General features: G+C 41.8%; 1 protein-coding gene across 1 annotated transcript; it reads right to left on the bottom strand.

Annotated features, from left to right (window-relative positions):
• Positions 1-858: 858 nt before the first annotated feature.
• LOC137291235 (BTB/POZ domain-containing protein 19-like) lies at positions 859-16,768 on the bottom strand. Its single transcript, XM_067822532.1, has 7 exons — positions 16,585-16,768; positions 13,311-13,542; positions 12,815-12,868; positions 12,317-12,445; positions 11,967-12,098; positions 6,898-7,023; positions 859-3,212 (listed from the first exon to the last, which is right to left on the bottom strand). Exons 1-7 carry the CDS (start codon positions 16,668-16,670, stop codon positions 3,087-3,089), a joined length of 885 nt encoding a protein of 294 aa, XP_067678633.1. The 5' UTR covers positions 16,671-16,768; the 3' UTR covers positions 859-3,086.
• Between the last annotated feature and the right edge of the window lie 348 nt (positions 16,769-17,116).

The raw sequence follows: 17,116 nt of genomic DNA, 5'->3' as shown, positions 1-17,116 counted from the left end.
TAGATATCTCACAGTAATACAGCGCAGGGATAAATCACTCTCTGACAACTTTACTGGTGTTAGTATAAAGTATGACTTAACTGAGAAACATGGGAACATGCAGAATGATTTCACTGTAGAAGTTGTTTACTACAAAATATAAGTCGTTTCTCATTCACTTTAGACGTATTTTACTACATAATATATGCTGTGTCTCATTCAGTGTATAAGTTGTTTACTGCAAGATATATGTTGTGTCTCATTTACTGTAGAACTTTACTACAAGATATAGGTTGTGTCTCATTCACTGTAGAACTTGTTTACTGCAAAATATGTTGTTCCTCTTTCACTATAGAAGTTTACTACAAGATATATGTTGTGTCTCATTCACTGTAGTTGTTTACAAGATATATGTTGTGTCTCATTCACTGTAGAAGTTGTTTACTGCAAGATATGTTGTGTGTCATTCACTGTAGAAGTTGTTTACTACAAGATATGTTGTGTCTCTTTCACTATAGAAGTTTACTGCAAGATATATAGTCTCATTCATTATAGAAGTTTACTGCAAGATATATGCTGTCTCATTCACTGTAGTTGTTCACAAGATATATGTTGTGTCTCGTTCACTGTAGTTGTTTACTGCCAGATATATGTTGTGTCTCATTCACTGTACTTTACTGCAAGATATGTTGTGTTTCTTTCACTATAGAAGTTAACTACAAGATATATGTTGTGTCTCATTCACTGTTGTTTACAAGATATATGTTATGTCTCATTCGTTGTAGAACCACAAGAGATAATATCATGCTGGACCTATCTCCAGCAAAATGCTGCCTGTGACCACAGTGCTATGGAGCAAGAATAAAACAGGAACTAACATTAATGTGTACATCAGTTTTAATACAAAATATAATACACACACAGTGAGTGATAAACAGTCCCATATTGCTGTGTATCAGAAAAATTCACAAAAGTGAAATTGAAATCTTAATAATTTTTGGTCAGCACAATCACTCCACAGCAGGTTTATTCTCGAATCAAAACATGAACGCCCCAATCAGTGTCCTGGTGTTAAACTAAACTCCGACTCACTTTTTTCTTCTGTTGCATGACCTACCTGGTCTTACTTATAGGAGTGACAGGTTTGGTTAAATGTAACCTTGTACATAGGTTTTTCTTGGGGCCCACAGTGACACAGGTCTGTTATTTTATCTTCTTGGGTGAAACCAAGTGCACGGCAAATGACAGAACCTGGAGGACATGCAGAACTGGGAAGGAAACCCCAAACCAATCCACTACCATTCTACAAACTGATATTGTACTACCCTTCCCCTGGGGTTAAGGAGCAATAAAGTTATGCAGAATACAACCTTCATCCTTTGTAAGGGAGGATAAACATATCACAGCCTCTAAGGGAGGGTCATAATAAATAAGACGTATATGTAGGCAGGGTCAGGAAAAAACCACACACATTCAATAACAAAATACAAAGTTCATTAACAATTTGTCTTTTCCGGGAGTGCCATGAGAACATGTACAAGGACATGTGGAGGGTTGTCACAAATGTAATAGCATTAAGGGGGGGGTCATTATTTTCCCGAATGTTAGTGCAGTTCAAGCCTCTGCCCACCAACACTAGATCCAAATGCACTTCTTCTCCCTTTCCCCACCAGTTGCAACAGCTGAGTAAAGTATAAGCAGAGATTGGGTGACAGGAACAACTATACAGGACGTCAGTGCAACACAATACACAGTCTAGACTATGCTCACAAACATTGTATATCTCTCACACTGTAATGCACCATCTCCTCACAACATCATTCCCAGAAAAATCACATCGGCAGGTGTTGACAGAAAGGCTTACTCTCCTAGCAACAGTATCATAGTGCATGATTGTAGGATAACATGACACTGACCCTCACAGACAGTGGAAATACACAAATATGAGCTGATGATGAAAATATGTCATGAAGTTTAAATGACACTGCCAAAGAAACAATGACTTGAAAAGTTCCTTCCAGTAAGTCTGCCTAATGGTTACTACAAGACATACTCAAAGGAAACAACTGCAAAGCTAATAGAATCTTCTACTCTAAATGGTAAATACATACATTGTGGCAGTAATTAATGCTTCTCTGCAGACGTTTGGACATTCATCATGAAATGCACAAGCATGGTACAACAACAACAGCAAGCAGTCACATAAGATATTTGCTGTAATTGTTTTGTTCACAAATGACACATTTTCTTGTCCTTCACACTGGGTGTCACGTAGGTAGCATAGAGGTACTGTAATAACCATCACTTTACAAAAACTCTCGGCACAGTTTCTGATAGAAAATGAATTTTGTTGAATATCACACAGCAAAAAATAATCAAAAAATATATCATGTGATTTATAACTAAAAATGTTAATAAACTATAAAACACGTATTGGGTTTTTAACAGTCGATATGAACATCAACACAATGCTGCCAGCTGCAAGTTGATGTGTACAAATGTACATGGTAAAGCAGTGTACAACAGAAATGTAAAACTGGCTATAATTCATTTTGGCAATATAATCAATAAGATAAAATGCCATGTCAGTCAGTGGGAACAAATAATTAAAAATGCTCTGTTCCAAAGTTTCATGTAAAATGCATAGAGAATTATTTTCACAATACTAAGAATAAATACAGTGAAAACCTCCCCGACAATCTGTTAATCTGGTGACTGCAAGGGATCATACTCAACACTAGATACATCTTATACTGAGCAAATGCTGATTAAAGTAATGTCAACATGACTGCTGTTTCTGTGGTTAGTCCTAGCTGGCCATGGTCCCTGCAAGGCAGCTAAATGTCCACGCTGTTGGCCAAATGTATAGTTCATGACATGAACTTTCGGCATTACTGTACGTAATATTCCTTGTATCTGTAATGGCTTGGTAACACTTCATATGTATTAACAGACATGCAACCATTTATTTAAGTAATAACTGTCCTACAAAGTAATTGTGTGATTCTATATCAACTGGCAACGATTACTGAACCCTACATCACAGCGTGTCAGCAGTAGTCTGGTCATGGTGGGAGATGGTCCTGAAGGAAGGAACCTCAACGTGATCACTTAGACTCGAGGTACTTGTGACAGTCCCGGGTGTTGGTGCCCCGCCTCTTCTGTGTGAGCTGGTTACCCTTCTCGGGGTGCTTGAGGGCATGGAATCTCCATGCTTGGGAAAAACTGTCAACCTGAAACAACAATGCAAACTTCATGGATTTCAGTGTAAGTATTACTGATACTCTAATACTTAATGGTTTCTCGGCAATAAGACAGAGTTTGAATGGAATGACAGATGGATCAAAGAATTTTGAAAGACCAAAGATTCTGAAAGACCCCTACCCCTACCAACTGCCAGCTGCACTAATGCAAAACATTAGTGGTGGGTGGAAGAGTTTGAACCCATGAACCCATGAACCCATGAACCCCACCCTTGGATCCTCCAATGAAATATCCTACTCATCTTTCGGTATGAATATTGGGATATGTATCAGGGATAGTTCATGTTGTTTTGAAACTCAGTTGGTCAACTGGAAATATGAAGATACTTCTGTTACACTTTAATCAGATCCTGTACACATGAAACCATGCATCAGTTCCACCTTGATGTCTCTGACTAGTCCTATCAGCAGCTGACAACCAGGCTACATTTATATGAAATCCCAAAGTCCCTCTATCTTAGTGAGGTTGGTGAACTTGGACACTTTTTATAAGCTCGTTGATAAGAAGTAACTCGTGCTCATCCATTTACAGATTTAGAAAGGTTTTGATTAGGAAAACACTGTTGGTATTGTCAGTATTGTCAGTACTGTCGGTATTGTCAGTACTGTCGGTATTGTCAGTACTGTCGGTATTGTCAGTACTGTCAGTATTGTCAGTACTGTCGGTACTGTCGGTCCTGTCAGTAGTGTCGGTACTGTCGGTATTGTCGGTACTGTCGGTATTGTCAGTACTGTCGGTATTGTCAGTACTGTCGGTATTGTCGGTACTGTCGGTATTGTCAGTACTGTCGGTATTGTCGGTACAGTCCGTATCGTCAGTATTATTCAAATGATCAGTGTTGGGCATGAGTTTATCATTGATTTCATAATACAGTGAGAGGAAAGGAGAAGTGCAGGGATTTTATGACTCTTCTGTTACATGTCAACATCTCACAATCTTGACTGGCTGTGACAAGGGACATAACCTTTAACATTAAGCTTAGCACAGACAACTAACAGTTGTATTCACTATATCAGAATTCCAAAGTTAGAGACTTTGTCTTATAGTGGTTAAAGTGGACTTACAATATGGATCAGTATCTCACTTACATGGACAAACTTGAGCATGCACTAGTGTGTGGATATGTGCGCTATATATATATCCTATATCATATCATACATCTACATCACAGTGAGCCAGATACATCTGAACGAATGCAGGTCTTAAACCTTTACCACTTGAAACACATCAGCACAGATATGTGGCTAACAAGCAGTGACACATCATCACCCAAAATATAACACCAGGTACAACGGCACACCATGAGGTACAATGACACACCATCAGGTACAATGACACATCATCAGGTACAATGACACACCATGAGGTACAAGGACACATCATCAGGTACAAGAACACACCATCAGGTACATAGACACGCCTGACACACCATCAATTTCTTTACATTTGCTTCTGCATGCCCCTTGTCAACACACTGCATATCCCAACTGATGTCTTTGTTGTAAGTACTGTCTACATATTAGCCTGTTATCCACCATTCGTAACTACTCGTGTCATTCTGGCAAGCCGGATGGAGTCTTGTACCCCTCTCGTGGCAATGTTTACGACGGGGTCCTGTGTAGCGCAAACGGTTATAGAGATGACAATAGTCTAGTACTAGACTAACGACAAGGAAAGATAACTCTGAATTTCCAGTCATGGCTCTTAAAATATCCAACATGCCGTGGGCAAAACAGCAATACAGTCATTCCCTTTGTAAATATGTTTCAGTGTTGAAAGTTGCTCATCCTTTAACTCAGAGTTAATGTTTAACTCTGTATAGTTTAGTTGTTTTGATTGGTTTGCCACGTTTCTTGGCAAAGATGGCGCACGAGAGGGGTACGAATCTTATTGCAGCTCGCAGAAAGAGACGAGTAGATACGCTTGGTTTTCCACTTTACTCCTACCAACTTGACAACGACACAATAATCTGTATCGAAATGTCGCATCATCTGAATAAAGTAGTTGTTTATCCATAAAGCTTGTCCTTATATACTGAGTCTAAAAAGAAACTTCACATTCTTTCTTCAGGGCACTATGAAAGAACAAGAGATGGTAAGATGGTTAAATTGTTATTATTTCATTGCTGAGATCTGTATGATGTACTCGATACACTGACAGTGTCACAATCAATTGCATTAGACTACACCGCTGTTCCAAAACATGGGTATACAGAATGTCAAATCACAAGAATAAAAATTCGAAATTCCTCAGTTCAATTTTGTGTATGGCCTCCCCTCCCCACTCTATTGGATTAAGGTCAGGGGACCTCAATAGCCAGTCCATGACGTTGATTCAAGAATTTTGAAGCAAATTTCAGCATGAGGCTGAGCATTATCATGCTGGAACTGTATACCTGGGCCTGAGCCGCCATGAAAGGAACGAGTTCAGGTGTGAGCACCTGGTCGTGGTAAGCAGCAGCTGTGAGGTTTCCACGGATGACCAAAAGTCGGGAACGGTTGTTCCCACAGAAAGCACACCACACCATGCAACTTCCGCCCCAGAATCTGTCGACTTCTGTACATAAAGTTGGCCGTATCATTCACGACGTCGTCTTCAGAATCTATGCCTGCCATCCACGAACCTGAGGGTAAACCTGGATTCATTGCTTAAGACAACTCGATTCCAGTCTCTCTGGGTCCATCGGAGGTGACGTTGGGCCCACAGCAGACGTTGACGTTGATGAAACGGCGTCAATATTGGCCCACAATATGGATGTTGAGAATGGAGACTGGCAGCCTGCAACCAATTTCAAATGGTCTGTGAGGACAGTCAACCTCTAAACATCTCAACCCTGATTTGTGTAGCAGGCAGAAATCTGTTACGTTGGTGACATAGGACGATTTGACTGTCATCTACTCGTGATGTCACACGTGGACGACCCGAACTTGGGCGATCAGAAGTGGTGCCAGTTTGTCGTAGACAACCTTGCAAGTCATTCACAGCACGACGGCTGCATCTTATTGCTCTTGCGACGTCAATAAATGATATTCCCATTTGCAACATGCCAATGGCACGTTCATGTTGCACATTTGACAATCATGGCATTAAAAGTACCATTAGAACTGGGGTTTACAAGTGTTTTTTCAATTCTTGAGGCCAATGCAAACACGTGCAAATAAAGAAAACTTCAAGATCACGTGACTGAGTGCATGTGCAAAACCTGATTTGGCACTAATGTAATTTGCATGACAAAAGGATGGGTTTGAGTGGGTTTTGCTAAAGTTTTTCTAGATTCAAAAGATAGGGATTTCATTTCTTATACATAGACGTATCATCAGAGAAAAATTATTCATTATTTTTAAAAATTACATGTTGTGAAGTTTCTTTTTTGACTCAGTATATAACTTTTTTAGTTTCACAGAGACTTATTTGCTTGTACAAATTTCAATTTCACTTTCCTTGAAATGTACTTCACAGACCCCATAAACATGTAAGGCTGAAAAACACAGTAGGTATGTGACTGAAACATTGTAGGCATGTGACTGAAACATTGTAGGCATGTCACAGAAACTTTGCAGACATGTAACTGAATTACACCTGACTAACCACAGTCTGTGTCTATTCAGGGTGTGAAACTGGGTGTGTGGATTATGTTGGCTACATCATACTCACTGGAATGAATCCATCCTTCTTGTTCTCTGTCTCCAGGGTGGAGAGTTCCTCGGGAGACAACAATGGGAGTCGGATAGACTTAACAACGCTTTTACCAATGTCAGCTACTGGCTTCCCCATCACAACCTGAGATAGATACATGCTATGTGTTAGTGACACAGGGATGTACAGATAGTTAACATGTAGACTGATGATGAAAACACATTGTTGTAATCTTTCAAATAATCCAATAAACATGCTTAACAGTTTGTTTTATGACCTGGCAAATTTTAGTTATTTAAACACTTACCTTACCACTGGTTTATAGCATATTACCTCAAGCTTCGCATGTAAGAGATCTGACTGAGTTGAATTGCTATTGAATCTTTAATGGCTACCTCAAATTCGACAACTGTAATGATACGGAAGTATCTGGATCTCCCCACAGCGCATGCGCGCAGACTCCACAAGAACTCCACTTTCACTTCTCGGTCCGAAGAGTCCATAGTGGGGAGGAGCATCCAGCATTGGGAGGGACTAACCGCCCTATGGTAAGGTAAGTATTTAAATATCTAAAAATTTAGATTTCAACAAATTTTTCACTTACCTTGCCATAGGTCTATAGCATTCACAAACACTGTTCACCGGTCTGCTGCAACAATCTCTCGGGAAGGTCAACTTATAGGGCGGAAGGACGCGTGAGTTGCAGTGCAACCACCAATGGTCTGAAAGACTGCAGCCCCTCCACATCTTTCACTGCCAAGTCCCGCAAGTAATGGCTAGCAAACACTGTAGAGGATGCCAGAAGCATCCAGCCATGATGTTGTGAACTGTACAGTTTCTGTGCAGAGCCATTGTTGATGCTAGCACTCGAATCTCATGCGGTATATGATATATGATCTGAGGGCCTGAACCAGACAGAGTAACTGTTCTTCCTGATCCTCTGGTCCGATGATAGCAGTAAGAGGGGGAATGGTGAATAACCTGTCTGGTTCACCTGGCAGCTGATTCTTCCCAGAGAAGGCCCAAGTGTACAGCACCATGTGTGGTCTGTTCCAACCGAATCCAAGTCACATTCACAGTCTAACTGTTGCCGCTGTAGCAAGCACCATCAGAAACACTGTCTTCCTCATTAAGTTGTCAAACGATGCCCTGTCCAGTGGTTTGTAGGGGGCGACCTTTCAAGTGCTGTAGCATGACATTCAGGTCCCACGCAGGACCTTAACCATTTGGTCCTCCAGCTTGAATGCCTTCACCATAGCAACCAGTAAATAACATAAAAACCCCGCCAGGAACTGGGGTGACTCCAACAATGGCTCCTGCAACTTCTGGGCACAGAACTTCTCAAATGTAGGACACTTGTCATCATAGAGTGACTGAGGGGAAGCTCTGTGCGCCTGGGCAATGATCTTCGCCACTTGAGATGTATACCCTTTGGCCCTCAAAGTCCTTTGCAGATGGTCCAGACGCATAGATCTTGGTGCAGTGTCCGACTGTGGGGATGGCGTAGCAACTGGTCCCACTCTGGTAGCCATAACGGATCTTTTCCTGCAAGGCAGCACAGCTCTGGGAACTACATCCTCGCTGGCCACCAGGGTGTGACCAAAAGCAGACATCCTCACCGTGAGCTTGAGTTTCGCTACCACTACCACTGGTACTAGCACTGGCAGAGGGAAAGCATACGTCCCATGACATTGACAAAGCGTGGACCACCCAAGCTGCTGTGTCTGGTATCGGAGACACATACTCGATACTACCCTAACTGCTCCAGGAGATGGATGGCAAAGTCTACCTGTCTGTGTAGCAACTGAGGTTCGAACTGGTTGAGAAGGCAATCGTCTATGTACTGGTCGAACTCTATCTGCCTGAGATGAAGAAACCGACTGATGGGCGTGGTGATTCTGGTAAATAGCCAAAGGGCCGTGGAAATGCCAAACAGCAGGACCCACCACTGGTAATGTCGACCTTCGAACATGAACCTCAGAAACTTCCTGTGAGCCGGGGACGTGCACATATGCATCCTGTAAGTCAAGACTGCACAGCCATGTTCCAGGAACCAACTTGAGGCGCAGCTGTTCCAGAGACACCACCTTGAAGTGTGGAGGCTCCATCAAGTAACTATTGTTGAACGCTACCGTGTTGTGGATCATGCGTAACTTCTTGGGACTGAGGAAGATCGGACAGTAGAACCCTGGCGAGAGGTGTGGGTCCAACATTTCCTCGATGGCACACTTCCCTACTAACACCTTGATGTTGTCTGCCAGCAGCTGGTGCTGCGACTGTGGATACACCTGTGCCGACTGAGCTGAGACGTCAACGGTGGAAGTTGTATGACTTCTTTAGGATTCTGGTAACGTAAGGATCTTCGAGGAAGGACTAGTTCCTTCAAAAGATGCCCTGTTTCCCGCCTGGCCTGGTAACACCCTCACACGTCTTAAATAGGGGCACTTTCCCTTCCCTCTGCCGGGGCTGGCGGGGGCGTCCCTGGTTGAGTCTGTAGGCTTGTGACGATCGGGTGCCACGTTGCTCTGGCCGCGACCTCTGGCAAAGGCGGATCTCACAGATTCCCTCTTCGGGACGCAGCGTTTCTTCCCCCTGCCACGTGTTCCAGCTCTGTCATCAAAGGCAGAAGATAGGGCCTCAAATGCTGACGTTGACACCTCAGTGTTAGTTAGCTCCATGTGTTCCTTATAAACCTCTGTCAGCATTTCCGACGTGGGCCTCTGTTCTTATGAGACACTGCTTGAACTCCTCCTGCCACGAACATGCCTCTAAAGGCCCACCCTACGCACCACCGTCATCATAGCTAATGCTGTACGGACATGCCCCAACAGGTCGGGAAGCACCTTGCCCTGCCATAGGAATAACAATGTCAAATGCTCCAACCGGGACTCGTTAACTTCAGTCAAATCAACAACTACCGCTGAGGTTGCTGACGCTAGCACCGAGATGGGCTTCAGGATACGCCACAGTTCCGTATCAATCGCTTGCATTCTGGAATCATGTACTTTGTATGTGGAGTTGGAGGCTAGTCTCTTAATGGCCTCATCTAATGCCGCCACAGAGTCCGCAAAATCAAGACTGTGAACTTTATAGTCCTGTTTCTTCGACCTGGGTGCCCTAATCGTGGACTTTAATGACAACTTGGCAAAGTCCTCGTTCAAGCACGATATGGCGTCGACCACCACAGGATGTGGCAGAATCATCAACTCCGGATCAACTCTGATAGCCCTGGTGCTGTCCACACCTGACGATGCGGAAGGGAAATCTGGGAGTCTGTCAGCGATCCAATCATATATTGCAGAAAGTGGCAGGTATGAGCCTTCTTCATCCTCCACGTGAGCAGGGTCTTCCTCACTCCTGCGCCCGACTTGCACTCCTGTTTCCTATGCGCCAACTGCCTGGCTCTAGAAGGTGACGCCGACTGAGATCATGACTGCCTGCTCCTTCTCCTATGATAAAGAGATCTGGCCCGAAGATCTGGAGATTTGGAGATCTGGAAGAACATCGGCAACGTCGACACACGCTTGACAGGCTGCTCTGGGGGCTTCTCAATCTGGATCTTCTCACACCTGCACGCTCTGCTCTCTCTTCTAGAACGCTCATTCACCTGCCTCTGTGCATCTTGATCTCTAGCGCTGGTGACAGTAGTGGCGCCTCTAGCTGCTCCATACACTGATGTGCCCAACCCTGGCGCCGATCTCGCCACGCCTGGTGCTCCTGCTCATTGAGATGCGACCACAGACGTCGGCGCCGGTAAACAGATGCACTCCTCTCTCAGCATCGCTGCAAAGTGTGGGACCAAACGTGAAGCACTAGTAGTAGGCGCCATCAACTCCTGTGATGCGCCCAATGTCATCGAAGGGGTAGGTACTAGCAACAATCGTAGAATCCGTTGTACCTCCGGGTGCACAAGGGCATCTGGCCTTGACAAGTCCACCCAACCCCCAGCCTGGGTAGTTGGCGTTGGCATCGACATCGACATCAGCAACGGCGTCAGTGTCTGCACCAGCATCGGCTCCACTCTCAATGAAGCATCAGACGCCGCCCCAGGCACCTCTGTTGTACAAGGCGCCGACATGCTGCAGCCTGATGAAGACAACTTCTTAACCACAGTCAGGGAAACTTTAAACTCAGAACTTGTCAAACCCGTACACACCACACAACGCTGCTCAAGGGTGCACGACACTGTAGCACAATCCGGACACCAGGGGTGAGGATCTTTGCCAGACTTCAGGCCTTTACACACCACGCACAAGTGTCATGTCATACACAACTACTGTAACAAAACGAAATATAAACGTGACAATAAGGATAAATGAAGAACACCCTTTACCACGTAATGGACTGCTCCATTCACACGTACAGCAGCTGCTTTGCAAATGACAAGTGAAATGGCTGCCCCTCCCCTCCGATAGGGACAGCAAAATTACACTAGATACAGCAACATGTGACAAAAAATGAAACACAAAAACTTAGATACGGTGGAAGAATTATCAACATAAACCAATCCACCGACAAACAAAACCGATCCGCGTAAACTTACGGAGGCAACATCGAAAATAGGAGACACTCGACCATGTCTCGTCCGAGGTAGCCGACAAGTGTACGATAACAAATTTACATGTCATAACCGACACAAAGATTGAAAAATATGACCTACCCTAACACCAAGAACCTGTAAAAGGAATCAGAGAAGTAAATCAAACTTTTTTAGCTGAAAAAAGGTAGCAACTCAAACACGTCTAAACAAGACGATGCTTCAAGTAAAAGTGAAATTCTCGAGTCATGCGCATTGGGGAGATCAAGATACTTCCATATCATTAAAGTTGTTGAATTCAAAGTAGCCATTCAAGATTGAATAGCAACTCAACTCTGTCAGATCTCCTACTAAGTGAAGCTTGAGGTAATATACTATAGACCTATGGCAAGGTAAGTAAAAAATTCTGTCATACAGGCATACCAAAACTGCTTATTGGCAATAAAGTACAAGTATTCCAAAGACAAAAGAAAATTTGACTTAGCAACTTTTGTATGTCCCTTATCAATCCTTTCCATGCTGACATGAGTCAATGTAGGAGACTACTTACAGAATTAACAGTAGCCCACTCTTTGACTGCTCTGTACAGGTCCATCTCGTCCATCTGAAGCAGATGACTGCTTAGCACCGCCGACATCGCCTCCTCACCAATCTCCTGGAAACCTTTTGACTTGAATACATTCTGAAACAATTGCTGTGACTTGAATTAGCTGAAACTTTACAGCAACCAAGTTTAAAACACAAAATGAAGATAAGATTAACCAAGCAACATGTCCCTTGAAAAATAACTAAAAAATCAAAACAATTTCATCAAAATTTGAAAACTATTTAAAACTAACATACAGGTGTGTGTGCATGCATGTGTGGAGATATGAATGTCATTTGATCACTGCTACTCACAACTGTATTTTGCTCTATGAATTCTACAGTCTTGTTTTTGAGGTCATCTTGACCGTATGTGACTGCAGCTTGCAAAACATCGCATGCATTGCCCACTGTCAGGTTTTCTATCAAGTACTGGGAGCACAGCTGAAACACAAGCACACCCAAATATGAGCAGCTGCAATGATGACAAGCCATTGTAAACAAGCAATTTAATATATTCCATTAAACATATGACAAAGTAGATTAATGCCATTCTATATAAGCTAATAAAGATACATACTGAAGGTATGTCATTGAACATGACTAAAGGTTTGGCATGGATGATGTGGAATTTCAGATTGATACGAATGAGTCTGATCATTTTCAGGAATATCTGACCTCAGAAACATGGCTGAAGCCAGCCTGCATCACTGATGTTATCCAGCATGTTTTTCATCAAGTATATACATTATTTCAGAATCTAAATCTGTCTTGTGTTATATACAACACATTTGGATAAAATTATAATGTCACCTTCTTGAGATCATCAAGTCCATATTCCAGTGCTGTGGCCAGGACATCTATTGCCTGAATAACATAAACAGTATTCTGACATGTTTTTTCTGGGATTTGTCCTGCATATTGACTCATTAACGAAACAGATTCAAAATCATCAGGATCAGGACTGGATTTAACAGTTACAGGTGAATTTGAAATGTACTACACAAAAGAAGATGAACAACACCCATTATTTTCATATAATACTAGCCAGTCTGCCATGGCCATGCAATCAGGCCATATGAAACTTTGAAAGATATACTGGTATTCTTTAACTACTTTTCAGAGAAATCTTTTGAGTCATTTTTTCTGTGGGTCAGTTTTTGTGTTCAACTATTTATGTATTTGTGACACTGAAGTGATGCCTTGAATTATGTACATAATGCACTATAGTATGAATGAAAATAATACACGCACAGTCAGCCTTACACAAAATGAAACAAGATATACAGGTGATGTTTTTGTGACTCACATTCTTGGATGATAGGTGGACACAGTTGGTGTATATGAACTCCAGCATTGTGAGGAATATGTCAGGAGACATGTCTGACAACACTAAGGGAACATCTTTGTCAGGACCAGAATTCTTGGAATTTTGGTTTTGCTCTGCAAACATGGCCTTGAAGACCGCACATCGGGAGGACAGGATACATCGGTGTGCATACACTGTCTTCCTGTTGGACCCCAATAAGAACTTCAGATCACTGCAAAAGAATAACAAAATAATTATCATTTGTCTGATGGTACAGAGTGTTGGTCTTATGAATAGCGTGCTGTATCATAATGGTTTATTCCTCATCACTCGTGGGCATCCTAGCATTGGCATCCTGGCATGGGTATCCCCTATCTTACAACTTTGATAATTTCAAAGTGATATCTCTAGAAAGGCTAGATATATATCATTAGGATATGGATTGGATGAACATAACATGATCTTCAGGAGAGGATAAGTAACTCAGGCAATATCATGCAAACATGGCAATCTCAATACAAGTTCCAGTAACCTTATGTATGTCACAAAATAGTGCTTCCTTACTTAAATCTATCATTTGTTATGTATTAAATAGGATCAGTAAAATTGATACTAAAGCATGTCAAGAAGAAGGTAATAGTTCATGTTTGTTTTATATGGTACATACGTTAAAATGAATAAATCAAATCTTGAAACTGAACTATGTTCTTCATGTTACTTATATTTTGGGGTGGGGATTGTCCGGGAGGGAATTGTCCTAGGTGGGAATTGTCCGGGTGGGAATTGTCCAGGTGGGAATTGTCCTAGGTGGTACTTGTCCTAGGTGGGAATTGTCCAGGTCGGAATTGTCCTAGACCTGTACTCGAGTCATGTGGGTACAAAGTAGGACCTGTGTACCCTCCGTACTACTGAACTTGTTATTCGTCATGTGATAGTGAGTGAGTGAGTGAGTTCAGTTTTACAGCGCACTCAGCAATATTCCAGCTATATGGTGTCGGTCTGTAAATAATCGAGTCTGGACCAGACAATCCAAAGACCAACAACATGAGCATCGATCTGCGCAATTGGGAACCAAATTGTCAACCAAGTCACCAAGCCTGACCACCCGATCCCGTTAGTCGCCTCTTACGACAAGCACAGTGGCCTTTTATGGCAAGCATGGGTTGCTGAAGGCCTATAATCTACCCCGGGACCTTCACGGGTCTCATCATGTGATAGATTGTCTAATAACAACTATTCGCTTAAACTCTATAGTTACCCTGCAAGAAGTAAAGTCCACACACCTTTCTGACCATGCATGCATTCCTTCTGACTTATACATGGTAGAATAAAATAAAACTTCAGTCTTCACTTTGCTGTAAAGCATCACAAGGCCATGTCAAACATGCATCAAAATACATTTCAGCAGGGCTCCTGAAAAATTCCCGAGACATTTTGTACTCAGTTTTCCACAGTGTAGTGGGTACCCAGGCTGTTAATTTAGACTCAGTCCTACCCGACAGTATCTCAGCAGTTCTTGGTGGTATAAAAGTAACCTATCCGTTTCTCCAGGGTAACATTTACTGTTAGACCAAAGAAAAACAGATAAAGGCACACTGGATAGCCATAAACATGTCTAAACTGCTGGGGTTTGGCTGTCTTGGGTGCACCCCATCTATAACCCAGCACCTACAACCATCTCCATGCTTTTTAGTTTATGTGTGTGTATGAGAATGGGTATTCCTTTGAGATTACATGTTATTTTTCTCATTATCATGTATTGGGTTTTTAATGTAAATTTAATGGGAAGTTTTACATAGCAATTTCTGGAAGTAAGCAATTTCCTTAGAGGTTGCTTTGTTTTGGCTGTAAAATTCTGTTGGAATTGTCCTTTCCTGGTCGGTTTGCAGTCAAGGCCTGCACTGCCATGCCGTACTCGGATTGCCATGGCCCGGTATGCTTTCAGTTTGCATTCTGGGTGTGATATGGTAGAGCTGCCGTGACTGGTTGGCTTAACTCCATTGTAGGCTAATGGGTGTTAAGCTAAGTTGCCTCGGGTTAAAGTGAGTGAGTGAGTGAGTTAATATTTAACGTCATCTCAGCAATATTGCAGCCATATCGTGATGTGAACAGTCAACAATGAACAGGACTATATGTATATTATAAAAACCTGTCAACGAAGGACAGTAAAATAACTAGATTATCACAATTTGAAATAAAACTAGTGTGGAACATTAAAACTAATATCACTATTTAGACGATGCAATATAAAAACAGGTTATAGATCGCCAACAAGCCTCGGGTTAAAGGTTATTATCTTCCTCCTTTCATATTTCCTATTAGTTATTTTGGGTTTTTTCTTCATAGAATTGGAAGACTTCTTAGAATTGGAGACTGAATAGTGGGCTGGAGACATTGATAGTTTCAGAGCTGGTTTTTATTTCTTTTAAAGGAATTAATTAGTTAGGGTTTGTTGTTTTTTAAGGCTTAACAGATTATTAGTAGTGATTGTGTGAGGACATTTGGTATTTATTTTGTTATGTTTGATTCAGTTTATTTGTATTAATTAATAAATTGTATTTACTTGGCGAATTTTGAATTATTTTGTATATTTTTCTGCAAGAATCATTAGTCATGACTTGAACTATCGTAGAATCAAAAGGAAAGGTTCCACTTTCAAGGTAATAAGTCAACATCCACTAAAACATATTCACAAAACAAAGTCTGCTACTGAAACCATTCAGAAACATAGAACCTTGATCCTTACTGTCACTGGGCGACTCACAGATTAGCAGAATGTTCATGAAAGAATATTTGGTTATCTAGCATTTATTTTCAAAAACTGATCAATGGGTTTCATATGAACTCTCACGCCTGTTGTATCTCTACCTTTGATATAAAAAATATGTATGTGACAGTTGACATATTTTTAGTGAATATGCTCAATGTATGAGAAAAAACACCCAGATTATGGTATATCGGGAATGAGACGTAATATGAATTCATAACAACAATGACACATTCCCAAAGTGTTGCAGTTTATTGGAAAAAATCCAACAACAACAATCTGCTCGATTCGAGGCTCTAGCTCGGCGTCAACGGGCCAGCAGTGCCAGTAATGCATTACTCAGATCACCACGATTCGGTGAATACATAGTTACTATAAAATTGAGTGTAACGCTATTGCAGTTACATTGTTATGTTGTCAGAATATATGCAGTTACACGTACAGTAAGTGCATGTGTGGTGTTCATAGCGGCTCCACTATTTGTAAACACAATGTTGACAAGCTCACCTGTGTTCTTTAGAGTTGACCAACTTTTTCATCTGTACAGCAAAGTCTGATAAGTCTCCTTTCATACATCTCTCGCTGGATGCCATTGTTACTCCTCCCAAAGTATGTATTTAAATGACCTGTTGTCGATTCAAAATCAGCGGACTAGCTTAGTTTACGTTGTTGTCAAGCACGCACCTGCTATATTATAGTACTTTATACAAGACGACACAATAGTAAGATACTAACCATTAAACGAACACAACAACAGTCGGTAGCCGGTAGACTAACAACTTGTCTCTGAAATGAACATATTTTACTGAAATAAAGTTCATAATAACAAAAACGTAATATAATGAAATGGATCCTCTATACTTCCTTCATTCCTGACGCTAGGGGAATCTAGACTAGCCACATTTTCTAGACTTGAATGGGCAACTTGGATATATTTTCTTCGGGGTCAGTACGAGAGACAAGGTAACCGGCAGATCTTTCATCATTGTTGAGAATGGGTGCCTATCACATCGCTACAGCCACCAAATGCTCAAGCACA

Source organism: Haliotis asinina, chromosome 7 (genome assembly GCF_037392515.1).
Source record: "Haliotis asinina isolate JCU_RB_2024 chromosome 7, JCU_Hal_asi_v2, whole genome shotgun sequence".
In the NCBI taxonomy this organism is placed as follows: Eukaryota; Metazoa; Mollusca; class Gastropoda; order Lepetellida; family Haliotidae; genus Haliotis; species Haliotis asinina.
The sequence above is the reverse complement of the archived record's forward strand: the minus strand, read 5'-3'. Positions and strand labels throughout refer to the sequence as shown.